This window comes from Melospiza georgiana, chromosome 3 (genome assembly GCF_028018845.1).
Source record: "Melospiza georgiana isolate bMelGeo1 chromosome 3, bMelGeo1.pri, whole genome shotgun sequence".
In the NCBI taxonomy this organism is placed as follows: domain Eukaryota; kingdom Metazoa; phylum Chordata; class Aves; order Passeriformes; family Passerellidae; genus Melospiza; species Melospiza georgiana.
Genome location: NC_080432.1, coordinates 78705627 through 78720227, shown reverse-complemented (window position 1 = coordinate 78720227; position 14601 = coordinate 78705627). Strand labels below are relative to the sequence as shown.

Sequence of the window (14601 nt, the reverse complement as noted above, 5' to 3'; positions counted from 1 at the left end):
AACTGCCTCTACAAACATTTTAAATATACAAATACGAATTGTTCATGCAGTCTTTGCTTTCATAAATACTCCATCCTGTTTGGCTAAGCCCCATGTAAGTGGAATTTGAATGGCAGGACTTCCTTCCTTGCAGCCTAGCAAGGGTTCAAGTGGTAACCAGGCACTTGCTTTCTGCTTTTTCTCATTAAAGTTTTAATTAAAGTTGTAGTGAGGAGGAAGAAAACTGGAGTAAGGTTGTTGGCGGTGAAGGTGCATGGAAACCCTCCTGCCCCACAGCCTGCCCACCCAGGAGAGCAGCGTGCCCAGGAGTGCCCACTGCTGTCCTGAGCAGGGTGGGTTCCCAGGCGCCCTCTGCCACCTCTGCCAGCCTGCAAGAAACCTGAAACACCGAGTCCTGTAAAGTTTGCATTGACAGAAACAGCCACAGCGTTTTGGGATACACTCTGTAAATACACTATAAATGTAAGAGATACTCTGTAGTCACTTAAATATTTTGAGGGAGATTTGGAACTACATGATCTTTAAAGTCTCTTCCAACCTAAACCATTCTATGATTCTATTATTTTATATCAAATATATAAATTGCCCTTAATTTCCAGAATTTCTTGCTAGTAGCTGCAGAGATCCATACAAAAATGACCTCAGAAAGCCAAAAGTTCTCATCTGTTTGTTGTGTTGTTTGGATAATGTTAAAACAGGTTAAGAATCAAACCAGGGGAGATAGGAATACAGAATCACAAACAAAGCACTCAGAAAAATTTTCTTCGTAACTTTTAAATAGATTTCTCTAGACTATAAACTCCAAAATTCTTGCTGACAGCTTGACCAGCGACTACCTTTTCAGTGTTTTAGGTATGATTTTAACTAATTTCTTCTTTTCCATTCTCCATAAGAGAGTGAGGAACTCGGCACACGAGCCTTGCATAGAATAATTTCATTTAATTGTGCCATTTTTAAAGCATTGTTAATGGAGGCCGTACATCTTGTTAAATTTCTGGAAAGCAGCTTTTTTCCTTTGTTCTCAAGCTGGTGGCTTGGCCATAAAATAATGGAGTCTATGTGTTCATGAAAATAGCATTAGGAGTGCTCCTCTCAACCTTCCTGTGGCAAATGAGCTGGTACAAATGGGAAAGAGATGGTCTGCAATCAAAGTAGCATGAAGTCAGCTGGCTGTATCTCTTTTGTTTGGATAAGTTTCAGACTTCTTGTTCAGGTTAGCAAAAACTGTGATTAACAGAACTGTGCTGCTGCTCTTTGCTGAATTCATTCCTCTTACTGCCTGCTAGTAAATTCTCCTGATGTGCCCATAAGTGTCATTATCCATATCACATTGATAAAGGTGAACACTAGCATGGCTCATTAAAGCAATGGATGGACATGGGGATGCATATTCATTGGTAATATATAATCACAGTACTTTAAGGAGCTGTAGAAAATAACTTGTATTTAGCACACCACTGCCAAAAAGGTGGGTTAGGTGTTTTAACAGATGGCTTTCTAGCCTGTTTTTAAAGACCTGCACTGACAAAGATCATACAACTTCCTTGGCAGCTTTTCCCATGTGTCAGTACTACTCAAATCAGAAACCTCATCATTTCTGATCTAGGTTTACAGAAGTGTAAGATTGTTGCTTCTTGACTCATTGACCTGTGCCTCAGACAACAGATTGTTCCTTTTTTATTTTTTTCCCCCAAGTATGAGCTTTGTACATGCTTGAAGACTGTTTTTATTCCCCTCTTAGATTTATGTTTAATCACCCAGTGTTTTTCATGAAGCCTTCCTCACACACCCATGGCCTGACCTGTCGCGCTTGCTGTTTGGGGACCACTGCCATTTGTGGCTGTGGAACTCCACGTTTCACTTCTTCAAAACTTTAAAAGTTTTGTCTTGAAATTTAAGAAGGTTTCAATAACTAGAGAAGCGGGGGAAAATGAATAGCTGGGGCTTGCGCTCCCGACAGCCGTGGTGTCTAAACCAGGGCAGGGAGCCTGCGGCGCTTTGCGGTGCCGGTGCCGGGCGCCCCTCGCTAGATGGCAGCGCCGGACCGATGGACCGGGGGCGGCAGGAGCGCCGGGAACGATGAGCTCCTGCTCCGGGAAGTTGCTCTCTCTCTCTCTCCGCAGCCGTGTGGCCCGATGAGATGGAGAGCAAATGCGCACACGTGGAAGCCTTGCTTCCTCCAGCTGTGCCGGCTTCTTCGCGATCAGTGAACGCCTTTATACCGCGTTTCACTGCGCAGTCTGAACGTACTCTGACTCCTTGTCATTTCAGCTCCTTGAGCCTTATCCCGATGGCCCTTCTTGGTACATCTTCCTGTTAGTATTTAATACACAGGAACTGAAAATATTCCTCTGCAGCCAGATCTATGCAGCTCTATAGGCAAGAACCATGAAAAGCACTTTGTATGTGTGTGATTGGAGAGCTGTATTAACAGGATGGCTAGGGTGAGATCCCAGGCAAGAAGAGTAAGGTTTTCATTTTATGTATTAAAATGTGATAGTAAGCATAACAGCAGGTGGTACATCACCTACAGTATGAGTAGTAATTGTTGAACTCTACTTTTAAGTTGTAAAAATAATGAGATCACAGAAAGCACGTGGCTGGTAACTTTGTGTATACGCAGGGTAGCCATAAACATGAAAGGAGAATAGCCTGTCACGAATCTCCCCTGGTCACACTCTTCTGCAATGTCTTGTTTTCTGACAGGTTTTTCTGATACCATTTTAAATGCCCCAATTTACACAGAGTTCTTCTCCCTACCCCATTCTTGTGGCACTTGTTGCTTGCAGGTTCCCACTGCTAATCAGATTGTTCTTGAAGACCGCATGTGGCGTCTGCATAGGAATGTTATGTAGGAAGTTAAATGAGTCTGCTTACAGTTCTTGGTCCATCTGTACCCATTTGGAAAGTTTGCAGCTGTAGACCTGGAAGTTGGAATTTAAACCATTTGTTCTTGTCAGTGCCCAATGTCTTGGGAGACAGAAAAGGATTATTTCTTGTTTTAAGAAAAATATTGGTTTTCTTTAGTATACATATATATGTATCTCTGTGTGTTAATATCTACATGTGCAAATATAAGAGGTACATGATGCTGCTGCTTCCAGGAAAAACTTTTCTGAGAACTTAAACTTCTTTCTTGCAGCAAGAAGTGCCTCCAAGTAGCTGGTCCATTCAAAGCTTCAAAAAGAGTTTCATCTCTTGTCCAGGGCTATTTTGATTTGAGATCTCAAAAGCAGGGATTACCTGTAATGTCTTCTTCGTGGAGCAGGACAGCTGAGTAGGATTTTTAGTTTATCAGCAGCTGTAGTCTGTGTTATTATAAGATATCTATCTACTATATTTTATTTCTTCATTATGTACTTCATTTCCACACCAAGCATAAAAGCACAGATTCCATTCCCTACCTACTTAGCTGCATTCAGTTGAACAAAACAATTTCCTCCGTCCATCCTAAATTGTTTTGTGATTTTTAGGATGTCTTTACCAGGGGATGTATTTTAAAGGTATGTGAATTGATTGACAACGGGTAGAGTTTAACAGGCAACTATTGAAGTATGAAAAATTTGTTGGGAAAGTTGGTGTTGAGAGCAAATAGTTATAATGTATGTAGAAGAAAAATCTTGAATATACTTCTGTGGCAAGTTTGTATGATAAATATGTGTATAAGGATCAGTAACTTCAGCAGTCAAAGTATAGGTGAGGATGGAGATTTCCAGGATTTTTTTGGTAATTTACCACTGGTAGGTTGTCCTCCTGTAAGTACTAATACTATGGTAATAATTATGTAACAAATGATCCATGTAAATCTTCAACAGGAGGAAAAAATGTGAGTTGTGTTGCCTTGAGCAATCCCTATGCCAGCTTTCAGTCTTTTACTTCCAAGCATAAATGTGTTGCATAAATCCTATCAGAAGATATTCTTGACAATGGAACAAAGCAGATTTTTCCTGCAGATTGTTCACTGTAGTTGTAGGGAGGATCTGGGGAATCAGACTAATTTAACTGAATGTTTGTCCAGCAAGGGGTAGTTACCTCTGCACAAGTTTAGTGTTCAGCCCATGGGTTGTGAGAGTGTCATCAGAAATTGATTGGTTTCATGTTGTTTGATAAATCTGTTCTGTTATGCTTCTAACTAGCATGATAATGTAAGGCAAGGAAGTGAATTCTTTGGAGAAATAAATAATTTCTTCTAAAATATAGCAACAGATCCTGTCCTACCTCCAAAGTACATCCTTCCTGCTTTGTAGTGCGTTGGGGAAACATTGCTACAAATAAATATCAATTGATATAAATATTAACATGAAAGCAGAAGGAAAAGAAAAAACAAGGAAAGAAAGAAATACTCTCTCCAAGACTTGTGTGTATAAAACTGTGGAAGGTCATTCAAACTACCTACATGAAGACAACTTCCTTACAAGTGTCATGTGTCAGCAGTCACAGTGAAGTCAGGCTGCAGACTTTGCCACATATCTGTGCTTCTCATAACTTCTTTTATTTGTGTACTTTTTTCTAAAGGAAGGCATTTGCAAGCTTGGGATGACACGATGCAAGGACTGCAGAGTGGGGCTTACTCTGGCTGTGGGAGCAGTTAAATCAGCCATTTGGGAGCACCAGTAAGAACAGAAAACATATGAAAATAGCCTAGATTTCTCTTTCAGTGTCCATGGACCTCAGTAAGAAGTAGGAATAACACTAACATGCAAAAGCCATGCCAGCATCTGGCTGTGGCATTGAGTCTTGATTGTTCTGCGTCCAGGACACTGCCAATGTGGTGGGAGATGAGGCAGAGCTAGCAAGCAGGAGGGTGAAGATTAGGGGCAGATTGAATGGGGTTCTTCTTAATAGGAAATGGTGGGGGTATCAGGAAGTGGTACTTTTTAAGCTTGCTTGAAGAGTTTTTGGGGAAAAGTTGTTGACAAGTTTTCAAGAAATTATACAGCCTCGCCTTGAAGCTGACTTTGATTAGGGCAAGCCCTTAAACCTTGCACAGCCTTGAGGTTCTGGGTTGTCCATCAGAGGTCTTTGGTTCTACTCCCTGCTACACAGGGGGAAGAGGGGGGTGATGTTCAGCTAAGAAATGTCAGAGCAGTAGTAGCTTCTAATTTAGACATTAGGACTTCCCTTTAAATATAGCTAAAGGTCCTGTGCTATCCTGACTGCCTTTATCATGGGAACCTCAACTCAGAAAGGAGGGAGAGTGGTAGTTCCTGCCTTATAATACTAAGCCAGAAGAAACAACATCTGCTCTTAGTTTCCTTAGGAAAATTTTTAGTCAACCAGACCCTTTTTTGTTGGAGACCTATCTTTAGCTACCAAAGCATTTTAAATCTTGCAGTAAATTTCTCATAGGCCACAGGAGTAGAAAATAAGTAGAAGAGGAAATGACCCATGAAATATTTGCAGAGGTGATGTTTTGTGTGTGCTCTGCTAAAATGTTTCCTTCAGTGTATTAAGTGTTTATATAGCACTGCAGCCACTATTAATCCAAGTAGTCATGTTTTTCCTAGCCCACCACGGACCCTTACCTTATGGTCACCCCCTTGAAATTAATCAACGTGAGCACAGAGTTGTCATCACTGGAAAATAGTTTATTATTTTAGAAAATGTGATCTATTTCTGCCTGGCCAGAGTTGGATGTTGCTAAAAATATTGAGAATATTAATGTTACGTGGGCGGTAAACATCTTTGACAGATACACAGGCAAAAGAGGCAAATGAAGACCCAGTTGATCCTGCAGTTCAGCTGGTAATATGTGATTAGTTCAGAACTCAAGTGCCACATGCAGAGGGCTTACACTATGATCATAGAAATACCTAATTTTCTGAGAACACAGGAGGAAAAGTTTTTTCTTTAATTTGACTTGGCATCCTAATATATGTTCCCTATTTAAAACTGTGCATTATTAATAGAATGAAACCTATTCTTAGTACTGGTTTGATTTTTATTTCTCCTCATATTTCCTACCTCCTCTCTTCTGTCTGATTTTCAGGGGTTTTTTTCCCTTTTCTGTCACATTTCTCTTCCCTTTGTACATGCAGGAGCAGCTTGAAAGATACTGGTGTGTAAGCAGCTCCTCATATGTCTGGCACATAAGCTAGTTCTTAGCTGCAACAAGCAGAGTTTCATTGGGTTGCAAAGTTCAGCTTTGTGACAGGCAGAAACTCGCTGAGGTGTTATTCTGAATTTCTGGTCTCCACTAGCTAATTCACCCATGCTCCTTTCCCCCCCTCTTTTATCATAAAATGCTGCTTCACTCTTTTTTTCAGGTGAGAATGAGAGATCTGGTACCATAAAATTAAAATCTCCTTTGTCTCCAAACTTAGTATCCTGTTTTCATGTCTGCTCCTAATAATGAAGAAATGTAAATAGCTGGTGTTTTTCCTGCCTGAACTGGACCAGGATGTTTAACCCTTTGGCCTTTTAAGAAATGGCACTGTGTTTCTAAAGAATTTCTCAATCTTTCTAAAGAATTGAGACAATTGTAGAAAACATGAAAGTTCAAAATATGTGATATCTGTCACTCTTCATTTTTGTTCCTATGACATTTGCCTCTTCCTAACCTCCTGTCTTCCAGGACTGTCATCCTTTTATTCTGTTTTTAAAAGTTTTTATCTCCTGGGGGAAGGAGAGGATGATTTATCTCTTCCTGCTGCTCTCTGTTCCTGATATCTGCCTCATCCCAGGCCTCCAGAATGTAACCATATTTTGTCCAGTCATTCCTGCGTCACCATTATCTTTTCTTATCTTGCTTTATTTAAACATTTCCTTCCCTCTGTCTCTCATTTTGCTTCTGCTGCTCCTACAAGAACACACTTCAGCTTAAATAAAAGGCAGTAAAAGACAACTTGCCTAATGTAATTTTAACCATCACCCCCTTGCTCTTCTACTTGCTTTCATTAGTTGAAATTTAGGTTCTTTTGCAGAATCTTCTGTGATGAAGTTACTTTTCTTGTGTTTCTGTTGAATATTTATGATAGTTGTTGTATTAGTTTATTTAGACAGGAGAGGAAGACAGCAACAATGGTCAAAGAAGTCTCTCTGTTCTCTCTAAAAACGTGAAGTGCTGTAAGGCCACAGTGCATAGGAATAACCAGTGAATATGTTTGTCTGTATCATCGCTGCTTGTAACATTTATTGCAGCTCTGTTCTGTTAATCAAATGAATAACTGTTATCTGCAAACCAGCATTAAGACAAAAAGAAGAACTAGAAGTTCTTTCTCATGGCTGAGCTACAGAGAATTTGGTTATGTGTATTAATAGCTAAGTTATCATATTGCCTTTGAATTTAAAAGAGAGAAAAGTCACATTTCCAAATACTGCTTTCATTGTAAGAGATTGTTAGTTGTTAAAGCCACTAAATACAAGCTACAAATTGGTAGTGTAAAGTTTATTTTTCTTGGCTGAATTTTAGTGATATTTTTTTAGCTTCATACTTTTCTGCTTAGCTAAATTGTATAAATAGCAGATAAATTATTTTTAATTTAATCAAGTAAGTTCCCCTCAGAAGCAGTGACAATACTGAGAAATACACTGTTCCTGTGTTTTAGTTCTGGACTAAGACCTTGCCAGAAAGGTGCCCCTTGAACATTTGCCCACTTTATAATCCAAATAGCAGTTAAGGGATGAAAACTGCAGTGTCCTGGCAGTGCAGATTTACTGGCATTGAATCCAAAGGAGTCCAGGGCCAGGTGAGTGTGAACTGACCCTGCTGGGGAGAAGCAGTGTAATGCAGAGCACAAGAGAAATCCAGAATTATTTTTTTTTCCCCACAAGTATCAAACTGCATACTTCAATAAAGTAATTTTGTGGCTACAGTAGAGAAGGGTCCTTGGCTTAAGGACTGGATTATTATCTGTGCTGGAAGACACAACAAGCACTGTGCAGCCTCTCTCTGAGTATGGTCTGGGGGTTCTGCATTTCCAGCATTTCCAGCTACATAATTCCCATCACACTTGCTATCACAGCTCTCAGGCAGTTAAATTACAAGTCAGCACAATGTCAGATAAATGTCAGATTAAAAATCAGATTAACTGTCAAATTAAAATGTCAGATAAAAGAAGAAAAACTGAACTCCAAGCTGGACACAAAAGGAACCTCTGATAATATAGACAGAGGAAATATTGCTTTGACAATACACCAAGATGCTGATCTGATAAGAGGCTCTGGCATATGTGATGGTTCTAGACAATTCATTTTAATTGCTTCTATTTCCATCTTCAGCTTAAAATGTATAATTTTTTCTTGAAAGGATACTTTTATTTTTCTGAAAGGATACCTTCTGAAAGGTGGACTGCAAAAGCGATAATTGTTTTTGAAAGTATATTTGGAAGATTAAAATAAATCCCTTAAGAGTCTAGTTGCTAATTTGCTAAAGCAAGCTGTATTTCAGAGATTTGAGATAAACTTCATGTTGTGTAATAACAGGAATGGAAATTGAAAAATTACATTTGTTCCGTGGTGACATATACATAGTACATTCCAAGGTTGTGTATGAAATGCTTAGATATTCACTTTCCTCCTCCACATCATTGGATTAAGTTTTCTCATAAAATGACAGGGGGTAAATATGTTAATTGTTATGTTGATTGTCACGGGCTTCTTGTTTTGAATTTTTTTATTAAATACTTCTTTGTATTTTGTGTAAGTGTTCACACTGCCAAAGAGCCAGAGGTTACTAATGAAGGCTTTGGCATGCTTGAAGGTAACTGAAAACAACAGAGAATTTGAGGTGAAAGTTGGGACAGTTGTTCTGTGAATGTTTTGCTTTCCCTGATATATGGGTATGTGTTAATATATGTCAATGTCCATATAGCTGTATGTTAAGTGATATTCATAAAACAAAGAGGAAAAAAAGTAGAGCTTTTATTTTAGGCAATGTACAGATAACAAACCATCAGTTGTGGATCTGGCAGTGACCACAAGTCCCCCACTTTGATACTCTGTGGACCAACAAAACTTTCCTAAAGTTTGCTTTTATTTCCATTTATAAGAATATTTTCCAATTTGGATGGCCCATAAGCATCGTCAGGGAGGTTTTACAGGCTAGAGAAATTTCTTATTTCTCCAGAACAGTGTTACTCTGATGAACTACTTCTTGGTTTTTCAAGAATCGAGCTGTATGACAGTTGTGTAAGCACTCATCTTTGCTTTCCTCTGTTATCTCTGATAAAATTATTTCTTTTCCGATTTCTCACTGGTGCTTTGTTTAATAGCGTTTTCTTCTTATTTTTATTGTTTGTTTGCTTTAATAAAACATAGTAAAACCTATGCCATAATGGGGAAAATGGCTTTATTGGTGATGCCATTTGATTTTGAAGGCTTGACACGATGCTATTTCTCCATCACATGTTAAAGCTTCCACAATTCTTTCTGCCAACAAGGTGCCTGTGGTTCTGCTATACTCATCAAAATTGGCTCCTGCCCTGGGTTAATGAGGAAGTTTTTTGGCTTTTATGTGGCTTTCAATCAAATCTGGCAAGCTTTGGTGATTAAACTCATTTACAGGTATGAGTTTGTATTCCACCAAACTGTCTTCACCAGATACAATAGTATGTTAGGAATTAAGTCAAACTCTGCTTTCCTGGGCCGGGCTGGTCTAATTACAGTAGAGTATGCTTTAATGAGGATTCTTCTGAGCTGCCTCTGCCTGATATGGCAAACAGCCCAGAGGCAAATTTCAGATCTCCGTGTCAAGAACTGATTCATTGCTTGTCTGCAATTAACAGCTGGGCTTCAGGGTCTAGATAGAAAGCTGGAATAAGACTCTCTTTCAGCTCATATATTGAACCCAGAGTTGTTGGCCTTTTCCAATGCAGATGCAGCTCAAAGGCCAAATAGAATAGATTTGTCACATAAAAGATACTGCACAGATTATGGAGAGATAAGACAGTTTTGTTTAAATTAACTCAAATTCTTTAAATTGCACATCAAATAATGGTCACAGACAGTGGAAGGGATTTTATAAGGACAGAAAAACAAAGAGCATCCAACAGTAAAACAGACCTTTTCATCTGAGAGTGATAAGAGTGATAGGTCACCAGTTATATAAGTGAACTTTGCCATCTTTGTTTTAATTGTTTGTAGCTGTAGGAGCTAGTGCTAAGCCTGCTTTGTTTGTGTGTGCCCCTTTCTTCTCATCTAATGTTGTGCACTTTCCAAAACACAAAAAGAAAAATTGTCATAGGATAGCATATGAAATATTATTGCTAGTTATAATATGGAGAAAAAAATGCAGATTCTGCTCCTAGAAATTATTGCTCATCCCAAATAATATTCATGCCTCAGGAAAGAAGGAGGGAAAACACAACAGGAAACCTTCTTTCATAAATCTGCTTTGTTTAATCAAAAATATCATTGTTCTTGGCTAGCTCTCAAGGCAAATGTCATGGCATCCCATAATGGTGGCTGCAGGAGCAGGCTTGTATCCCTGGTAGACACCGTTACCCAGCCTGGCCTAAACACAGCGAAGAGCTGGAAGAGTGGCCTGGTTGTGAGTTGGGAGATTTTGTTTGAGACACTCTTCTCAGATATACCAGTCTACTTTTTTGGAAGAAATCTGCCAAGTTGTAGTACAGAATAATACATTTTTTGCCTCCTGTCTAATTCCAGGGATAACAGCAAATTTGAATCTTCTTTTGGAAGACTATTGTTTGCTGCCATCTGTAGATGTTTCAATGTGTAGTGTATGGAACAATGTTTAGCTCCCAGCATCTTTCCGTCTTTCTTTGATACTACTGTTTCAAACATGCATGTTCTCTTCCATTAAATAGCTAAAGTTCAAGTGGTTTAAATCTTATTTTTTCAAACTAGAGAACAGCATTACTCACATACCAGAAGGCTAAGTAATGTCTGGGATTTATTAAATCATTCAGCAAAGTTGACCACAGACAGTTGCATATAGAACAAGTGCTGGAAGAAAAATAATCTGTGATGATGTTCATTATAATATAACACACACAGACTGAGAGCCAAATACTTGGTATAATTTCTGTCTCTACAATTATTGTATTTCTTTTTAAACCTTTAACTAGCTTGACAGTTTTGGTTTCAGAGGATTTGAGCACAGAAGAAATACGTAGGGAAATTTAATGTTAATTTGACATTTTGGTAAAGCTGCTATGGGCTATAACAAGATGAATATTTATTGGTGACTTTAATGAATAGGTAACTTTTACTGCCAAGTTAGTGTTGTTCCACACTTTTTAAAATCTTACATTCCAAGTGTATTTGCAAAATTCTATTGCTGTTTTATTTGGCAAAAAGAACATTATTGAAGCTGAATAGGGAATAGGGCAGTTTTATGCATCTCTTCCTAGTATTCCAAATACCTACAAGACTTTGCCAGTTGATCAACCTTTCATAGATAAAGTGCTACTTGAGGAAAATGCAAATATAATAAAATGGATGTTACTGATCAGTCAATGCTAATGTAGTGTCAGAAATAAGTGAACAGGTGTTCTTTGGAATTTTAGGCACTTACTACTCTCTAAACATTTAGCTCATTTTACAATCACAAACTGAGTATCCAAAAATTGAGCAAAGGCGAAAAGAAATAATTATTTCCTGCATGAAACTATAATCTGAAATTTCTTTGCTACTGACTATTATGAGCAAAAGAACATCAAACCAAATTATTATGAAAATTCCACAATAAGAAAGTCATGCAATCTTATTTCTGCTACAGTGAATCTTCTTGGTTTGTTTGGGAGTTTTGGTTTCTATTGTATTACAGCCCAGAGAAAATTTTAAACTTTGCTTTGCCTTATTTTAATTCTGTTGTTTGCACATAAAAGGATATTTGTTGTGCGGATTAAGTGGTTTGTGAGCAGGATTGGATAACATAATTATGTTTTCATTTTTTTAGAAGACTGTGGGATGTATTTCCCAGAAGTGAAAAATCATCCAGACAAATATTTACAAAGATGTCCCGAGTCTGTAAAAAAGTGGCTGAAACAACTGAAGAATGCTGGGAAGATTCTGCTGTTAATTACCAGTTCTCACAGTGACTACTGCAGGCTTCTGTGTGAGCATGTTCTTGGGTAAGTGCAAAGTCCATCTCAAATTATATCTGCCCAACAACAATTGGAGATAAGCCTGAGTTATTGGTAAGCTAATTTGAGTTTTGTTTATGTATGGTGAATTATTTGGTTCCGAGTTTTCCGCTGGGCCCCTCTCTAGTGGAGTGTTACAAGAGACAGAGTAGTCCATCAGTGAGCCTGTGAACTGTGTCTGACCCACACCACACTCACAACCTGCATCCTTTTGGAGGCATCATGATGGGATTGAAGATGCCAGGGCATTATCTTTCAGGCCAATATCCTGTGCACCATCTGATTCCTAATTTTATTGTAAACTTTTGCTAGACTGTCTTATTTAAGCCACTTCTTTTCTTGCTTCTCCAGCAGTGCATGCAACTAGTAGTATTATTACGTTTCCTCGCAGTAAATTTGCAGGAGAATCTTACCAGTACTTTTTCCCATTAGTGGTTTTCGAAAGATGGCTGCGCACGAGAAATGTGCTTCTTCACAGCAGAAAAGATACAGCAGGCAGTTTATTGCCCTTGGCAACTGGTGGAGGCTGCAGTTGCTGATCACAGTAGCTGTTTGTAGCATAATGCTAAGCATATGGCTGGTCGAGTCAAATTCAGTGAAATTCAGCACAACTGTCACTTACCTAGAAAATAAATTAATCAGTGATGCAAATAGTGAGGTGACAGAGTGAGACGGTTTATTTATCATTAATCCAAGAAATAAAGTAGTTCAGTGTGACCCTACCTTGGCTATCAGGATATGCCAGGGAACAGCAGAATGAATACGGCAACATTGTAAGAAAACCGCAGGTAAGGTAAAAGACAGAGCTACCTTCCAAACCAGTCCTGCCAGTATGACTTCTCTTTTGTACTCTCTGGGCTAAATGCTAAAACAAAGCATCAGCTGTGCCAGTTCTCACTGCTTTGCATGAACATTAAACTTGCTCGTTTGAGGGACAAATCTACCTCCTGACAAAAAGCTATTCTCCTTTATGAGCAAGATGTCTGTGAATTACCTCTTTTGTGTAAATCTGTCTAGTTATTTCCTAAATGAAAATTTGGTATAAAAGTAAATTCTTGGCCACATACAATGATTTTGGCTTTCTGTTCCTTGGTGAATAGTGTTCAGCTGTTGAAGGTAGCTGTAGAAATCCTGCTGGAAGACAGTAAGCAAGATATCAGAAATGATCAGTTGCCTTTCAAAACACCAGAAAAAGATATCCTGGTAGAAGGATATCTCTCTTTTCCACAGAAGTGTAGATTGTTCTATGGTATTTATTACAATCATATTTTCCAGTGATTCATGCAGTGTGGCTTCCAAGCAGCTTTTGGAGAACTGAGTACTCCACTGTCCATTAGACTTTAGTGAAGTGGGGTTATTTTCCTGAAAATCTAAACCTTTTAGTGATTTTGTTTGTTTCATGCCTCTCATATGAGACATAAGGACTCTTCGTACCTGTGCTACTTTTTGCTGTACTGGAATACAGTTTAGGTTCACCCCTATTATCTCTGTCCTTAACTTTATTTGACCAGGGTAACTGGTTTTTATTCTTGACATCAACACTGCATTTTATTCTTGATATCAACACTTACAAATTGCACCTCCATAATCCTTTATTAAGGATTATGTAGGTTAATCAATATGATACTGAGAAGCCCAAAATTGTATAGTATGAAATAAAAAACCCCATAATGATAAATATGAAAAAAAAGAGATGCGTGAAATGTTTTAGCCTTACTCCTAATATCCTTACCTTGTAACTGTTTACTTTTTTGCACTTTGTTAAAGAAGCTCCTTTTTTGCAAAGAAATTATTGTCTTCATAAAAGCTGTACTGGGAAATTCATACTTAAGTGTATCATTTACCATTTCATGAGCAAAATATCCCAACTGTGCTCATCTGACAAAATTGTCCTTAACTAGAACACATTTTGGTAGGGAGAGAAAGTATAAGAAAAAATTTCATTTTGAAATAAAATGACAACTGTTTCCCAGCCAGAGCACAGACATACTGCTGGGATCAGTAAATAAGACATGTAAACCTTAAAAAGCAAGTGCCAGTTCATTCATACAGCAGCATCACGGTGTGACTTTTCAGTCTTACCTACCACGAGGATGCTGCCCAGTTAGTTGAACCTTTAAATGTTGTCAGAAGCACACCTCAAGATGAGTCAATCATCGCACAGTCACTGAAGCCAACTGTATTTCACTTTTTCAGGAATGTTAGCCACCTAAAAGTGAGTAACTTTTTGAAGCTGGTCATTTCGTTTCCCTCTGTGGTTAGTGGGGAGAAACCACTGGGCAGTATCCTTGGCAATTCAGTCTGCATGGTTATGAATTATGTCTGAAATAAGTGGGATGGATTACGTTTCAAGAATGTGGATGTTTCTCCACTGGCTCTGTCTGTGGTGTCAACCACTATCTGGATTCAGAGTGCAGTTTTTAGAAGGTGAAAGTTAGGGTACATGTGCAAGATACATCCTGCCCAGTGTGCAAGCTACTTACTGTAACCACAGGCCACTGTACCAATCACAGGCAGTGATTGGTGGAACAGATTTGCTTTATGTATAGTG

The 14601-nt window shown here is 38.6% G+C and overlaps 1 protein-coding gene across 1 annotated transcript in view; it reads left to right on the top strand.

The window, feature by feature from the left end:
- The window catches only part of NT5DC1 (5'-nucleotidase domain containing 1), a 128010-nt gene that overhangs the window by 69035 nt on the left and 44374 nt on the right, over positions 1–14601 (top strand). Inside the window, exon 7 of the mRNA XM_058021427.1 lies at positions 11864–12038. Within this exon, the coding sequence (XP_057877410.1) occupies positions 11864–12038 (175 nt within the window). The remainder of the gene's footprint in view (positions 1–11863; positions 12039–14601) is intronic.